Source organism: Phaeoacremonium minimum (assembly GCF_000392275.1).
Source record: "Phaeoacremonium minimum UCRPA7 unplaced genomic scaffold PA7_03_scaffold_413, whole genome shotgun sequence".
NCBI classification, from domain to species: Eukaryota; Fungi; Ascomycota; class Sordariomycetes; order Togniniales; family Togniniaceae; genus Phaeoacremonium; species Phaeoacremonium minimum.
Genome location: NW_006921315.1, coordinates 112,203 through 128,969, shown reverse-complemented (window position 1 = coordinate 128,969; position 16,767 = coordinate 112,203). Strand labels below are relative to the sequence as shown.

The window sequence follows — 16,767 nt, the reverse complement described above, 5'->3', positions numbered from 1 at the left end:
ATCGATAAACGCCCCTCTTTCGCTCTCCGCCGGCTTGTGGGTTGACCTGGTTGAGGATCAGAATCTTTGAGAAGAGAGCAATTGGCGAATCACCATGCTCCAATTGCTCGACGGTCCTCTTCAACGTCGCAGTGGCCTGTTTCCCATCCCGCGCGCTGGGAACCCTGGTCTGAACAGGCCTTGCTTCACTGCGGGTCTGGGGGATGGCATCCACTGGCCTCCACTGGCCCACGCGTTGTCGCAGGCTCTAATTTAGCAGACGCTCACTGCGGCTATCGATGCGAGCCTCTTCACTCGCGATCGTGGGACTGCCGCTTCACCATTCAACTGCTTCTGCCAGGCACTTTTGTTATCCCGGCTTCCAGAAGGCCGCATAGAAAGGAGACCCTTTCCAGGGTGCAGATGTAACTCAGCGTAAGAATTCTCCGTGCCAATGGCATGGTTGGTCCAAGGCAAGCGGTCCAATATGGCCGACATACGCACCTAAGATTTGGCAGCCTCCCGTCATCTTAAAAACCGACCAGGGCGGCGCAAATTCTCCGGACGACAGACGGCCAATGCTTCCGTGCCTGGCGTGCCTGACATCTTGCAAGGCGCGATGCTACCAAGTCGGGAAGACGTCTACAAACGGCTCTCTGGGGTTCCGGGTAGACTAACGGTGATGTTGCCATTTCCACTTACAGGTCTTGGAGCATCTTTGTGATCTCATAGGCTGGCGGTGAATTGCCGTTTTGAAGGTTTGCTATATCCAGGATTGTCGACGTTGCCTTGCGAGGTCTACGAACACAGACGTTTCGAACACGGCCTTCAATCTGCATCGCTTATCTGCACGTCAACCCAACCCAACACATTCGACAAGACAGACCCATGTCGCCGGGAACCATAGAATACTATCAGTGGAGGCTTGTCTCGTTCAGAAACGGCAACCGCTTCGTCTCCTAGTCATCCCCTACGGCGAAATAGATATGTCAGGCTCCAGTCGCTGTGGAGTGTTCCTTGAGCCCGCGGTGAGATTCGCCTCCTGTAATCATTTCTAGGTAACCTCGTGTGCTTTGTCCGACCTTGGGTTCCTCGGCAGAAGGATCATGACCGTTGTTACCGAATTCGCGAGCTGAGTTGAAGTGGATCATGGAAGGCGACTTGAAGCTTGACTGTCCTAATTTGGGTGATTTTACCATGCAAGTTCTGGCAGCTCTGAGAGCCATTCAACCATTGACAGTGGAGGATGCGATCTATAACCATTTGCACAGCCTCCAAGAGGCTCTTTGTGGGGTTTTTGCCACTTCGATAGTCCAACCTCGAACGTCTTGACAGTAAGGTTATCACTTCGTCGGATGCCGTTCTGCGATACCGATATGTTCCTATCAGACAGTTCGGCGAGGAAGATCTACTCAAGGAGCTGTCTATATGTTTCTAAATTTAAAATCTGTTTGGGATTCTGGGGGCGTTGTGCGAATGCGGCAAGGCCAGTCTCCTGTCTGCAGGCTGCGAGGCGAAACAAACTCATGCGGCGATGGTGATCTTCACCCAAACGGGCCATCTTTTCGAGGAACAACGCACCGCCATTCGTAGATGACTTATTGCCACAACGTGGCTTCAGATCACCGCGGCTCTTAGAGAATCCGACGACAGTGTTTCCTCAATTGGCCTTGGGGCTTCTAAGCGATGTCTGCCAAAGTGGTTCTTCAGCTGCTTGACGACATGCTTCGGTAAGAGCGAGTGCTCTCTGTAAATGTCGACTTCGAGGTAGTAATGTGGTACCGAACACGAATGCGAAGGAATCCAGGGGCATGTGTCGCCTCAAGAGGCTGACACTTGCTCTAGCCTTGCCAACTTGAGACAGACACCATGATCATCTCCCGTTGATATCCCCTTAATCGCCACGACTACTTCGGCAGAGAGCGAGGCAACTGCAAGGGTTCATGATTATTCAGAGTGTCATAAAGCGAATCAATCTGGAGGAAGACTCCCGACCGTCCAATTAGACCCAGACGTGTCCTCCCCGCGGATCATCCGCACCGGGACCCTTGCCTAGAAACGGGTTGATGCTGTTGCTCCCAATGCTCTGGAGGTTGGACGACGATGCGGATGTTGATGATAGTCAGGAACAACCTCGGGCAGAATGCAGAATTCTATTCTCGTCAGGCTGCAGGATACTGTTGCTCTTGGCAACCTCGCCTTCGTCCACGATGGGCAAATCCCCTTTTCGAGGACATGCCTCCTTCCCCAAACCGGCGACAGCCCGACTTGTCGACCCACACACCTCCTCCCAGGAGAGCGGCCACGGGGGCTCGGGACGACGCGGTCTTGGAAGCTCATTGGGAGGGCCTGAGTGATCATCATTTGACCACGGTGTAGCATCATTGATGATTGTCCTCATCTGTCTGTAAGGGCCGGCGCGTCTAACGCCCACACCCCCTTTTTTCCCAGCTTCAAGTGGATGCAGGAGAAAGTCTTTGCTGGCGCCCGGTCAGCCAATACAATGCCCTGACGAAGGATCGGATGCGGCACATTATAGGGAGTTTTGGGTTGAACAATAGCAGACAAAGCATAATGTTTTTCTGATCATCAACAGCGGCCAGGTAGGTCAACCTCTGATGCCAAGTCCATATTGGGCCAACTTTCAGATTTACCCTGACCAAGCTTTTTGCTTTTCCCGCCTGACAGGGCCTTTGGGGCGGTGGATGCGCTGGCTGTTCGTTAACCCCAGACAAAGCAAAAGAATCCAGCGCGGCACGTCTTCTGATCAAGTGATCTACAGGCTCAATGCGTTGCGGGACCACGCGCTCTGGGGGACGGAAATGGTCAGCCCGGACCGCTTGGTCGGTTCCCAGGCCGTTGGGTGAGGAGGCGAGTCGTGGGATGGATGGACTCGCTTCTGCGTTGGGCTCGTCCAGGGTTGGCAGGTGTATGCTCCGCTGCAGTGTTCCTGCTCTGTTGTCCTATCTAGCCCTGTCTTGGTCGTAGACACCCGACGGCCGTGGCCAGATGCCAGCTCTCACGGCCACTACCGTAGCCCTAGCCCCTTTTCCTCGCCGCTAAGGATGCTGCTCTTTCACCGCCCCTGAGGATCCAACGTCGAGGTAGAGGTACGAAGTCATCGACAGTGTGACTTCTTCCAGTCTCCTGGACGAGTTGGTTCCTGCTCGTAGATCTCAGCCGCAAGCCAGAGACGTTCACTTGCCTCCTTGGGGACAATGTTGCCTCTCTATAGATAGCATTGCTGCATTCAATGGACGGCTAGTGTCTCGTGTGTCTCGTATCATTCAAGTGATCTAGAGTCGTTCGGGGGAGTTATCTCGTTCCGGCCTGGCCTAACGTCGATACCTTTTATTCTCTCGTCTAGGTGGCTGCTAGGGGTTCTACTGGAGGTTATTGCCTTTTACTCTGTAGAGAGCACGCAAAGTTCGCTGGCAGTGCTGGAGCTTGCTCGTGTGCTTTGGGACAAACTAATATTTGCATGTAGGTAGGCAAGATGCCGGAAGAAATACTAGTCCCATCTTCCAAATGAAATGCACTAACACTGACAAGTCTGGTACTCAGCTGATAGTAAACACTGGTAGTAAATAGGAAAACTCTGGTTGATGTTGGTGTACTTTCACCAGTAGGCGGGCTGTTATTTCGTCCCACGACTTGGTAGGAAGCAGATAGTGGCAATAGATGATGTTAGTGGCAAGACATTACAATGCTCCTTTTCTCCTGGTCATCTGGTTGACAGTATGAGTAAATTAAACCCATTATTCTAGTGTTCGTGTATGCGCAGTTGATGCTTTGAACGCTCTTCATTCACTGAGACGTCTGATTACCCATCCGCAATCTCATATCACAGGTACTCAAGAAGAGCCAGTATTCGGGATTAACGTTCAATTTCCTGATGAGAGATAACTATCTGTATATGTCACAAGATCTGACGAACATGTTGCTCGAAGACATGCCGAACTTCAGTTGTCAGAAACTTTAATGACCAGAGGTGCATCCATCATCATCATCAATAGCAACTCGACCTGATTGTCAATGAAAGGGACCAAAAAGCAAGACCGGGAGATCTGGAAGAGACCGGTGAGTATGTTCACCAGCCCACAGCTGCATTACCCCAAGCGTCTTTCTCGGGCTTGGACTCCTTGGAGTCACCACCGTGACCGCCCCAGGCACCAGAAGAAGGCTGACCACCGTTGGGTGCAGAATCACCGCCCCAAGCACCAGAAGCTTTGGAACCAGCATCACCACCACCGGTAGTATCTTTAGATGCATCACCAGATGCACCCCAAGCATCGCCAGCGTTGTCACCGCCACCGCCCCAAGCATCGCCAGCATCACCAGCACCGCCAGCAGCTGCTGCCTCACCCCAGGCATCACCTCCGCCCATCTCGTCCTCCCAGTCAGAGTCCGCCTCAAACTTGAGCTTCTCGCGAGCCTCTCCCTCAGGAACATAAGACTGCAGGAACTCAGGAATTTCCTGCTTTGTCTCGAGAAGGGTGCGTGTGAGAACGCTCGCCATGGGCTCGTCTCTATCAGTATAGAAAGACGTGGCAAGACCACGATGTCCGATGCGACCGGTGCGACCTTATAGTTGTTAGTATCATGAATCAATATTGCAATACTCGAACCTACCGATGCGATGGGTGTACTCCTCAATGCCGCCGTGATCCAATGAAGGAAGGTCGTAGTTGACGACGTGCATGACGTTTCTCACATCTATTCCCCTGGAAGAAACACCGGTGGCTATCAAGATTGGAGCCTTGCCAGCGCGGAAGGCACGCAGGGAGTCCTCACGCTCTCGCTGAGTACGATCGGAGTGGATGCCAGTGCACGGCAAGCCCTTGTTGAATAAGAAATCATCCAACTCGTCCACCATGGGCTTATAATTCACAAAGATGATCGTGCGGGCAGGGGGCATAGAGCTCAGAAGATCGAATAGCGCCTGCTTCTTCATGGCTGGATCAGTAAACACAATCTGCTGCTTGATGTTCTCATGTGTACTGCCAGCACGGCCGACGCGGAAGCGGACATGAGTCTCAGCAAGATGCGTCTTTGCGAGATCACGGATCTTCTTGGGGAAGGTAGCGGAAAATAGCATGTATTTCACATTGCCCTCCTCTTGCTCTATGAAGTGTGTAAGTGACGATTCAGTCATTGAGCAGGGTGGACTTACCTCCTCCACCAAGGATCTTCTGAAGATCTTCCTCCCAATCAGAATGCAACATCTCATCAGCCTCATCAATGACCATGTAACGAAGACGACGGAGAGTCAAGTTGGCCGGACGATTCATAAAGTCGATCAGGCGTCCAGGAGTAGCAACCAGAATATCACAACCCTTCTCGAGCATCTTGATCTGCTCACGAACCGAAATGCCACCGTAGAGGACGGCAGGACGAAGCATGGAGCGGTAACAGAATTTGCGCGCCTCAGAGAAGATCTGGACCGCAAGCTCACGAGTCGGGGCAACAATGACAACCAGGGGTTCGGCACGAGCAAAGTCAATGCCGCTCACGAAGGTGGCAGGGTTTGGACGTGGAGCTGCGAGCTTTCTCGCCTTTCCCATCAACTTGTTCAGGATGGGGATGAGATATGCGGCTGTCTTGCCAGATCCTTCGTTAGGTCAGTCCCTAAGTCCATAGTCATGTTGGGGGTATAGGATAGTATTACCGGTTTGAGCGATTGCGATGACATCGTAACCCAGAGTAATCGCAGGAATGCAGTACTTCTGAATAGGAGTCGGCGCCTTGTAGCCAGCCAAATCAACGTTCTTGCGCATGGCAGGATGGAGGCCAGCATCATCGAACTTGTAGATAGGCTCGACACGCTCAGGGCCCTCTTGATACAGCTGAATCTCAGCAATCCTAGTAGACCATTAGTGGATGTTTATGAGGATAATTCCATTATGAACTTACTTGGAGAAGTCAATGCCCTGAGTCGGCTCACGACGATCAGAGGGTCCAAAGAGCATGAGCTCCAACTCCGGGTGCTCGGGACCAATCTCGCCTTCCTCACCATCCCACTCGTAGATACGAGCGTTTCCATCCCAGTCACCGTCGCCGGGACGACCGAGATTGTCATAGTCGTAGGCACGGCGCTCAGCCCAGCCAGAGTTCTCATTGCCACCATCACCAATCTTCACACCATCAGAGGTTTTCTCATTGGCGCCGCCCTGGGCATCAGGCAGGGCAGCAGCCATGTCGGAAGTTCTCCAAGTGTCATCACCCTGGCCACCAACAGGGGCGTCGTTGGTGGCCGGAGTGGGAGCGCCCCAACCTGACATGTTGTCGATTGAAGTTCGGAGATCTCTGTGGACGGAACTTGTGAGTATCTGAGACGAAACGTAAGAGATCACTCAAGTGTGAGATAGGGGTTGATTGAGATGACACAGGTATGCGATTGCGTTTAGGTGCTACTTCGTGTGATTGTCATGGAAGATGAACAAGTGAAAGGAAAACGCGTACCTTGCTCGACAAGACGACGTTAAGGAAGAATCCGTGAGATGAGATCCAGACGAGAAAATCTGGACAGAACTGTCTGGCGTTAGTTGATGGCCGCTCACCTGGGCGGCGAATAAGTAAAAAAAAAAATGACAGCCGGGGAAGTTGCGCTTGCCCTCAACGGCGAGCTTGAAGTGAAAACCTCCCTTAAAGGGGTGGAGGAAAGAAACGATAAAAGTATGCAATGTTGATGCCAAAGGAAAGATATATATGCTGACAGGTGCCTATGTTTGTGGATGTGACAACGGGGAGTACTCAACTGGAGCTGCGCTGTGATTCTCCGCGTTATTTCTCGAAAGAAAATCGCGAGACGAAGTTTGTGGCAGTAGAAGATCGTTGCGGTTGGAGATGAGGAAGCCAAGGAACGGAATAATAGAGACACGATCTTGATGAGACTTGGGTTAGGGCAGATGGAGGCGGTCACCAGGGAGGCAGACACATATATAGCGACGGGCTGGCTTCACGTGGAGATCTCTTCGCGGGCTGATGTGATGGGGAGGATAATGGAAGCGCACGAGACCAACTGAAGATAAGGAAGAGAGGTGATGAGGAAGGTGGTAAATAATTGGGTGATGACTACGTACCTGATCTTCGTTGATATCAACCTTGCATTTGGTTGAGATCACGAAAGAGAAGAAGCGTACGTAAAAGGCTTCCTCAAGTTTGATGGTGAGAAGAAGAAGGAGAGGATGAGGTGGAAAGGGTGCAAGGTATTTATTCTAGGGGAAGGAGGAGTGGAAGGCAGTGGTTAATATAACGATCTGGGAAGGAGCCCACTGGTTTGACAGAACTGTATGGAAGGTGTGCTTTTGATGATGGTTTGACCCTGAAGAAGAGCCTTAGTAGATAATTCTCTTTGGTCGACAGTCCCTCAATATAATATCAAAGTGTGTACTTGTCTTGGAATGACCAACTCTAAACTGAGAAGTAAGAGCTAAAGCCTTATGTAAACGCTTCGATTGGCACCACTTTATATTGAGTACCACAGGGAGTAAGAAATCGATGATTTCTATACGTATCTGCCCCTGTATGTGTAGAGACACAGCAGTGACTATCAAGAGCATAAGATAATATCCCTTCCATCTTAAATATGAATAAACGAGTCCTTTCATCTAGTTCGCCGTCAAGGCAGCATGCTACTAATTGAGCCTCAAAATAAATGGACTGAAATCCCAGCTACCACTCTTTTGGAAGGCCTAGCACGGATCATGTCGTCCGATATTTTAGAAGTCTAGGCTTGGAGATTGAATCACTTGAATTCTATGCATGAAGAAATGATAGGACACTGTCTTAGCCGTACATTGAGGGACCATAGGTGACGATAACAGTTAGCTAGTCTCATTAGATTTCATACCTGCTTCGTAATGTACAGTGACATGAAGATGGTAACCTAGCGCCAGAACGCCAAAACCCACAGACCTATATACCCATGACCTCGTTCAGTTCTTCGACATGCTCATAATCTTCCATACCGTCTTTGAGAACCTGATCCAAGGCTGCTGCTGCCCTTCCAACGGCCCCGCCCTCCTTCTTCGCCTCATCAGTGCCTTTCGTTATGGCAGCGCTCCATTTGTAGAACGCCCGTTGGCGCTCCTCCCGATCGGGGCACATTTCTCCGTCCTTGTCGCGAGGCGGACCAAAAAGCCCCAGGTAAGCAAACGGAGTTGTGCCCTTGGGGATGCGGTATAGGTTGTCCCAATAGTCTCGGTATCTCCAAGACTGGACCTCTTCACGCCGGAAGCCGGCGTCGAGAAATCGTGCAAGCACGCTGATCTGGTGAGCGTACGAGGCACCGCCTTTTGCTGCCCCAAAAGTGGTCTTCGGAGCCGAGGACCAGCCGTCTTTCTTGCCCGAGACTGGAACGAGAGATTTCCAGCCGAGCATCGCGGCGAAGGTGTCGAGGGTCTTGACCCACCCGCCTGAGCAAGCCACCACCTCCTCGGCGGCGATGTCGAGAAGCCACTCCATCATGTTGAGTGCGTCATCGCGTACCTCGGCCGAGAGATTGGTCATCCCCATGCGAACCCATTTGATGACTTTCTCGGCGTGTGGCCGGACTTCAACGGCGGGCAGGGTGCGGAATAGCTTCAACAGCCGACTCCGCACACCTCCGGAAGTGTCAGCGATCAGTGGTAGTAGCTTCTCCAGCACAGCCCAGGTTCCCACTGGGTTGTTGGGAGGGTTTGTTGATAGTTGGCCAGTAAGATAGGACAATGCATCTCGCCTCTGGCTATCCGTCCGAGACGTCGCTAACGACAAGTTATGCTTGAACTGCTCTGCTGGGTCGGGAGCATCAGTCGCTAGAGACTGTTGGTTGAGTACGATGGCTGCCAAGCGTGTAAGTATCTAGAATGACTGTGGAAGTTATGATGCTTACACTTTGACTTGAAGCTTGTGTCTGTGAAGTTTGCGGCCTTTGCCTTTGCCTTGCCGACTTTCAGCTTGGTTTTCTACAGTCCAATTAGTGAAATATCCTCGAAACAGAGTGGAGGGGCTAGCATCTTCGCACCTGGAAGTCCTTCTTCTTCTCCTTCTTTTTCTTGGCACTGGACCCCATTGTGAAATCATTTGCGATCACAAATGACTAAATGCCTTCCGAGCACGAAGTAAGGATCATCACGGCAGACACTCCTCTCATCATGAGTTCAAGGCTTGATGCTCTGGGCTGTAGTGGGGAAACTTTTTAGCGGTGTCGAAAGGCAGAATTTGATCATTGGCGGGTGGCCTTCCATGTGCTCCCCATCATTAGGTAGGTACAACCAAGCTGCCATCGATGACTACCTAGGTAGCTAGCTACAATTTGCCAAGTTACAACGGGCAATTGTTGCTCGGTAATCGCCGAACACGATGTCTGACCAGACAACTGTGAGTATACAATTTGATGGTCTGCAATTCAATCTTCAAGCTCACGGATGGCTACAGTCAAACGGCGCCGACGCGTTGGAAGAGACGCTCGGCCGGCTTCTCAAGAAACCCGGCGTGAAAGCCGCGATTGCTCTGGACCGAGCTTCAGGCGCGATTCTCAAGACGAGCGGCCAGATATCCTCGATTCGCACATCGAAGCCACAAGCCGCGCAAGGTACTGGTTCTTTTGCGACCGACGCAGCGACAGGACAACCTAGCGAGACGCAAGGCGCCGAGGAGCTCGCGGCGATGGTATGGACATTTGTCAGTACGGCAGGTAGTCTGGTACAAGAGCTCGATTCAGAGGTGCGACTTTGGCGATATTATTTCTACGGGTGCATGAATATGGCTGACAGGATTGCAGGATGAGCTAAAGCTGCTAAGGCTACGGACGAAGAAGCAGGAGCTCGTCATCGTTCCCGATTCGAAATATCTCTTGATCGTAATTCACGACACGCCGCCGGCATGAGTACACTATCAAATGAGGTAGATGGCCGTTGATTCTGCGATTGGCTCTTACCGGCTCAGCGGTGTGCGCTGGGCTGATGACATCTAATGCAAAGTAAAAGGACCTAGATGCGGGCGAAAGGGGCTCGAATAAGACCGAGCAAGTATGCGGATGGATTCATTGGCGTAGAGGAATTTGATACCCCAAATTGCAAATATTCAGGAACTCGGCCAAAAAGGGCATCCTGTCGCCTGGGACCGTCAATCATGTGAACGCCTCCTAATAAGACTCAAACCAGCAATGTTCTTCCGGTAATCTGCCCCGAGGGATGTGGGAGCGCGAGATATTATCATGTAGGCGGAGACGCAAAACGGCGGTGGGATGGCGTCCGCTGTTTCAAGGAAGGACAATTCAGCCTATCGGTGCACCGAAATGAGCGGACAATGCTGAGTTATTCCTGTCCCACGTCCACGCACCACCACCCATACACGAAGCGAGACTGGTGTTTCCAACGTCCTTCTAAGATGTCTTGGCAGCTGGCTTAGTGTGGTGGACTGATCGTCGATGCTGGAAATCGAAACGTCCGCGGCGGCAAATGGCTCCTCTTAGCAGAATGTCGTAGACAGGGCATCATACAGGTCTGCTCCACCAGGGTAATAAACGCTAATCATCAAAGGCTACAGTATCAACTGAAAAGAGCCAGCCTCTGGTTCGTCAATGAGAGAGAATATTTCCAGTCATACTCGCCTCCATCAGTTGTTTGCCTGGTTCCTCTGTGCATTGTACGCTCAGGAAACTTGCTGACCGTCTGTTGCATCGTATCGATCGCCTAGCTGCACACTTACGGTAGTGATACCGTGTGAATTGCGTCAGGTTCTGGCTGGATGAGGCCTGGACAACCTGCAGACCAACTAGCTTGCTTTCAGCCTGCAGGGCGTGACCCATTCCACCCACTCGAAACAGAGCCAAAATCAAGTGAGAGATGCGTGGCATGCTCGCTAAATCACTCCGGGAGAGTGAGCAAGGCATCGCGTCTCATTAGCTGAAGTGACTCCTCCTGGGGTGGGTGAGGCACCCGGGCACCACCTACCATTATTGCGCACTTATCGCAAGCGCGGCATGTCTATAACCAAGCTTGTAATGGGGGTTGAATAAGAAACCTGATATCAGTCAGGTACCTTGCTCTGCCCTACCAAGTCGCGAGATAGCTGGCTTGGTAGGTAGATTCCACAATTCGACTGGCATGAGACGGGCTGGATCGAGGATCATATAAGTGTTAGATCTGAGACGGCTGTTCCCTAGAACAGTGGTGCCTTTTGGCTTTCCCATTTATACTTTGCAGCTGAATTCGCATGATCTCGAAGGCTTTCCTTCGAATGTCGCATCCAAGTGCTCTCGCCACAATCCGTTTATGACGTTGCCTCTCCCAAACGAAGGCTCCCTCTGCGTTGTCTGCCCCTTCGCTGCATGCTGCTGCCGGTTCCCGTCGCAGGTGGTATCTGGGTATCTGGGCTGCCGCTCAATAATCGACATTATATTGCAGTCAGCGCGGGCAACGTCTGACGAAGCGAGACGATAGAAGCGCTGCACTGAGCTGGACTGTCCTGGTTGATGAGTGATCCCACTCCCCGCCTACTTCGCCGAAGGTAGCTTCCCGGCGCCGAGCAAAAGGAAGGCAGGAGACATGCCGTCACTCGGTTCCTTACTGAGGAAGTCACCACGCAGCAGCGATGCACGGAAGCTGCAGCACAATGGCGACGTCACAACGACACCGACCCAAGGCGAGGGCATCGACAAAAGCAATGGCGCGCATCTTGGACCAGCAACAATAGCACCAGCACCGTCGCCTGCAATAGATTCTCAGGGAGTAACAAGTGCTGGCACCAGCTTCTTCAGCACGAGTCCAAGCAATAATAACAGTACCAACACCAGCACCACGGGCGTCAGCGCCGTCGCTCCCAGCAGTCCAAGGGAGCGTCGGTTCTCCAAGCGAGACATTCTCCACGACTTTCTCAGCCGGTCAATTCGCGGAACCAGCAGTAGGTCTGGATCTACGTCGGATTCGAGCACCGCCTCGGCCTCAACCTTGACCCCTCAGCGGGGAAACTCAGAGTCAAGTTCGCCCGCGAAACTGGTGAAACAGCGAAGCACAGCGGTAAGTATTATCTTACTCATCGATTCTATGATCGAATTCAACGAAACACCCTCCTCTTCAACGTCTTCTCCTCGGGCGCCTTACTTCATGCGGGCCTGCAGATATATGCAAGCTTGGCTACCCCAGACTGCAGCATACCGTCTGTCTTGGGATCGTTTTGGGGCTGCATTTACAAGCGTGATCAGCCATTGCCCTTGCGCTTCTGGGCCCTCGCGTGATCAGTTGGGTTTTGCGTCTGCGCACCTCCGTACATCATACGAGAAGCAGCTCACCACTTAAATACCCATAACTCCACACGCCTTGGCTGGCCTCCTTTAGGCGCTCAAACGCTCTTATTGAATCTTGCTCCCAAGTGCATCGTTGAAAACTGGCAAGCTAGGCCATTGCAGCTGACTTACACCTGTTTTTGAATGTGCAGACCTCCTCCTCGTCACCACCTCTCTCTACGGATTCTCCTCTTTCCCCAAAGTCGCCTGTCAATTCAAACAAGCCGCTGCCGTCTCCCCCTCCGCCTGGCAGTGAGCAAGCGACCGGGCCTCCGCCGAAGCCAGTTCTCAAACTCGAGAGAATCATGGCTCCTCTGACCGAAGAAGACCTCGAGGCCCTCTTCTCAGGTGCCCCGCAGTTCTTCGCCCGCTCAGAGGGGCACTTCACTGGGGCGCCGCACCCGTCTGTGGCGTTTCCGTGGGATGAAGAACTGGAGATTCGAGATCTCACTGACCATGTCCAGATAGAGGACCAGGCATGGAATTACCTTACAGCATGGCCCCACATTACTCGCGATGTCCACCGTGGTCCGTCTGCCGCTGTCTCCAAGAAAGTTGCCGAGAAGAGACGGGCACACTTCTACCCGCGCTGTCGCGAGCGGCCCAGCATGCTCAGCATGCAGGGTCTGGAGAAGGGGACAATGGGTTACCAAGCTATTTTAGAGCTCGGCGTTGCTGATGCTCTCCAGGAAGAGCAATTTGGTTTTGATAGCCTTGGCACGAAAGCTCATGTCATCGTCGAAGCTCGACAAGAGTTGCTGCTATCAAAAGACGGCTTGCGGCACATGGAGGAGAATAAGATCTTGGATCAATTAATCAAAAATGGTCAGAGGTACTCGGAGAAGCACCTGAGAAACAGGACCATGACCAATGAACTATACAAGGAGCTTTTCCTTTTAATTTTGCATCCTCCGAGCCGGGTGCTAGATCACAGCGATCCTTACAGTCTCTCGGTTCAGATCAAAGCGTTGTTGAAGGTGTTGGCGACGCCAAATGTGTGGATTGATTTCTCCCATGTCGAGTGGCGGATACGGCTTGGCCAGATTTTGTGGGGCAATCCATCCGAGGATGATGTTGAAGATGGTGCTTCAATCAAGGATGCTGACACTATGGTGGATGTGCAAGAAGAGAGATATTGGCTCCTTCTGCAGATTATGCTGGCATGTGAACTTCTCATCCGCTTAGACGCCATCACAGAAGGAGATGAGCTTGGCATGGAGAATATCAAGCCCGCGGAGGTGCATCGCTTCGAGAAGGATGCTAATAGGTCTGTCAAGTGGTCTTTGCACCTTGCGAGAGCATGGCTGGAAAATATTGAAGTTACCAGGTCAAAGGCTTTGGACTTAGGACAACAGGATAAGCCTCAAAAAGGATTGCTGGCGCTGCTGACCAAACGTCTGTCTCTGACGAATGATCATGGAACATATTCCCACTCTAACCACCACCATTCCCATAAAGAACACCATGTTTACGCCATGAAAGGAATGCATTGGCAGAGGCAGGTAGACGGTCTGACACACTTCGCCAGGAAGCTCAGGTGGCCAGACATCGAAACGTACGCGAGTACGATTTCTGAAAATTGTCGAGCTGTGACAGAAGGCACACCTCTGAACACGCCACTGGCGACACCGTTGACGACCGACACTGATACACGTCGATCGTCGTACTTTGGTGGCACCGCCAGTCTTACTCGGAAACCCTCTCGACGACGAAAGCTCGGCGCGGCTCTGCATCCTTCCGGCTGGTTATCCAAGAGCTACATTTCTGGTCTGATGCTTCCCGGAGAAGGATTGTATCATTTTCTCATGTCAACACTGCTTGAAAATGACGCAGAAGCAATGAAGAGGCTAGGTCCGATGGCAAATCTTTGTGGTGGGTTTGTGTACTCAGGAAAGAGTTTCTGGAGCACTGCCTGTGTCGTAGGTCGGGTGTTGGCAGCTGGCAAGGGCTCTGCGGAGTGCATGGGCTGGATCTCCAGTGATATTACTCCTCAAGGACTTGGCGATGGTTGGCTCAATATCGAGGTTGAGGAAATCCCAGGTAAGCGCGCCGAAAGCTAAATTTACTATGCCGAGCAGCTATTGATCTTGCAACTAGAGGATGCAAAGCACGTCGGCAAACAAGCGCGACTGTGGGGCAAGACAGCCATTGAGCGAGACTCTTCAGTGCTCGGGAGTGCAGATCCATCTTCGGTTCTTCCTGCCGATTTTATCATTCCCTTCGAGAACAAGTATAGCGAACAGCCACCCACGGTGAGTGTGGAGCTCAAGGCTCTGAACTTATTTGCTCCAGTGGACTCGGTCCATACAACACCTACCGAGGAGGCTTTCACCCCTTTCACCGAGGCCACCGTCGCCCCTGAGATCCACAGCTACCCAGCTGCGATCACCTTTGGAGTTTCATTGGACGAAGGCGTAGAGCAGCAATACACTTTTGCCCTTTCGAGCGACGTCTATTTTGTCACGGCACACCCATGTGTACCTTCTCATCATGTCAGAATCCTCAAATCGCCCTCCAGTCCCACAGTTCAGCAAATCGATGTTTCGGATTCTGGGATATCAGGCAAGCCGTCCAACACTGTCAATGTGACAGGTAAGGCCATCTTCACCAATAGTCTGACCAGTATTGTGCTAACTGCGTTGTAGGCCATCCTCTACACAAGAATTATACTTACACCTCACTACACTTGTCTGAGTTGCTAGCGAAGAAGGACTTTTCGCTCGAGGATTTTTTGTCTAATTATTCTTCGACTACCCCGATACCAAGCTTGACTCCGGCGACCACGGGGAAGTCGCCGAAGGTACTCGTCGTCGACTGCATCACTGGCTTCCTTCCGCAGCCGCAAGCACATGAGATCCCGCTAAGCCCGGTGTCGAGCCGCACGAACACGGGTCTAAGTAACGCGAGCTCTGAAGATATTGGTGAGAAGAGTGGGACTGAACACAACATGCACTCGGAAAGCCGTGCTCGACAATTTGGCTCCGATATGGAGATCCTCGTGCGGGCGTTCTGTGCTGAGAAGGGCTGGAATGCAGTCATCAGTCGACGACGTCGAGGCTGTCTAGCCTGTGCCATCCGGGAGGCAGGTGCCTTGGGTTGGAAGGTCGTCATTCGAGTGGAGTAAAACGGTTCGAAATTCTGGAACGGAGTAAGGGCGGGTGTTGGCAAGAAATGGACGATTCATGAAGCATACAATAATTGGAGCGGGAAAGTCATATATGAGAGAGCGATGATCAAATAGAGGTACTGGTTCAAGTTCGTGTATGTATAAATGGCTGACTAGATACCCTGAGCGAGTAACATGGAGTAAAAAGTGACGGTTCTCATCTCCAAAATGGGAAATATGCTGCGTAGATTCTCAATACACGATCTTGCCTCCTCTCATTCTTTCGTAAATAGCGTTGCAATTCCACGTCTCATACACATAATGATTGTCCTCTACAAGTCCGCACTCCACTCCTTCCAGCCCTTCTTCTCGCCGGGAAGGCGAATATCCTCCCACTCCTGGCGGGTGACGTTCTGCCACTCCTCGACGGGAATCCAGCCGATGTATGCCCTGTCACCAAAGCCGCCGATCCAATAGATCTGGGTCACGACCACGCGCACGAACTCGGAGCTGTGGATTCTGTTGCCCGGCAGCCAGTACTTGGCGTCCGGGTGCGCGTCGACGAAGCAGCTGCGCAGCTCAGTGTCGTCATCGCTGCTCTCGATGGGCTCCAGGTAGCCGAGCAGCGAGAAGCGGGGGAGGTTTGCCGCGCTGTAGGGCACCGGGTCGTACTCCTCCTCTTCGGCAGCGGGGCCGAAGATGTGCTCGGAGACGCGGGACAGGAAGGAGGAGGAGGACTCGATGCGCTTCGCGGGCGGGTGGGGCGGCGTCCACTGCAGGGCCACGCTGATGTTGCTACCCGCCGCGACGTTCTTGAAGGTTGTGGCGATGCGGATGGCCAGGATCGTCGGGTTGCCGCTGTCCTCGCAGTCGGCGATGTAGTCCATCAGCCCAATGGGGACGTCTTCAAGACCGGTGGGGCGGCGCTCGAAGTGGTGGACATGATGCTCATTCTCGTCGTCGTCGTCGGACGAGTGTGAGGAGTGAGGGAAGACGGTCGACAGTGTCGCGAGCGGTGTCTTTGCGAGGATGCGGCGAGCCTGCACCGCAGACTCGTACGAGGTCGGGATGCGGGCGACTGCTGCACCAGCGTGGTGGTGGTGCGGGTTACCATCCTGGGCCGATGGTGCACGGCCTACAGCTGCGGCGGTTGCATAGCCTATGCTGGTGGCCGAGGAGATGATCAGCGCTGAGAGGGCGGAGGCCTTCATCTTGGAGTACTGCGTAAGCAGAGTTGTTTGAGGTAAGACGAGACACGAAACAGACAGACAGAAGGACGACTGGGGTGTCACCACGGGTGGAGAGAGCAACCTGGAACCTGGACCTGAGGGGGATGCAAGATGATCTGATAAGATAATAAATAGATGGATCCGACGACCGGACAGGCTACGGGAAGCCACAGACCCGCACA

At 52.6% G+C, this 16,767-nt stretch overlaps 4 protein-coding genes across 4 annotated transcripts; 1 reads left to right on the top strand and 3 right to left on the bottom strand.

The window, feature by feature from the left end:
• Positions 1-4,069: 4,069 nt before the first annotated feature.
• UCRPA7_5408 (putative atp-dependent rna helicase ded1 protein) lies at positions 4,070-6,260 on the bottom strand (the record flags this gene model as incomplete). The annotated part of the gene is made up of 5 exons (XM_007917955.1): positions 4,070-4,563; positions 4,612-5,103; positions 5,153-5,590; positions 5,648-5,841; positions 5,893-6,260. The coding sequence occupies 5 exons, from the start codon at positions 6,258-6,260 to the stop codon at positions 4,070-4,072; spliced, it is 1,986 nt and encodes a 661-aa protein (XP_007916146.1).
• A 1,636-nt stretch (positions 6,261-7,896) lies between these two features.
• Positions 7,897-9,118, bottom strand: UCRPA7_5407 (putative pre-rrna-processing protein ipi1 protein; the record flags this gene model as incomplete). The annotated part of the gene is made up of 4 exons (XM_007917954.1): positions 7,897-8,804; positions 8,855-8,927; positions 8,987-9,023; positions 9,105-9,118. 4 exons carry the CDS (start codon positions 9,116-9,118, stop codon positions 7,897-7,899), a joined length of 1,032 nt encoding a protein of 343 aa, XP_007916145.1.
• Positions 9,119-9,324: 206 nt separating this feature from the next.
• On the top strand, positions 9,325-9,850 carry UCRPA7_5406 (hypothetical protein; the record flags this gene model as incomplete). Its single annotated transcript, XM_007917953.1, has 3 exons — positions 9,325-9,342; positions 9,400-9,687; positions 9,746-9,850. 3 exons carry the CDS (start codon positions 9,325-9,327, stop codon positions 9,848-9,850), a joined length of 411 nt encoding a protein of 136 aa, XP_007916144.1.
• A 5,838-nt stretch (positions 9,851-15,688) lies between these two features.
• Positions 15,689-16,567, bottom strand: UCRPA7_5405 (putative fmn-binding split barrel-related protein; the record flags this gene model as incomplete). Its single annotated transcript, XM_007917952.1, has 1 exon — positions 15,689-16,567. One exon carries the CDS (start codon positions 16,565-16,567, stop codon positions 15,689-15,691), a length of 879 nt encoding a protein of 292 aa, XP_007916143.1.
• Positions 16,568-16,767: the final 200 nt, after the last annotated feature.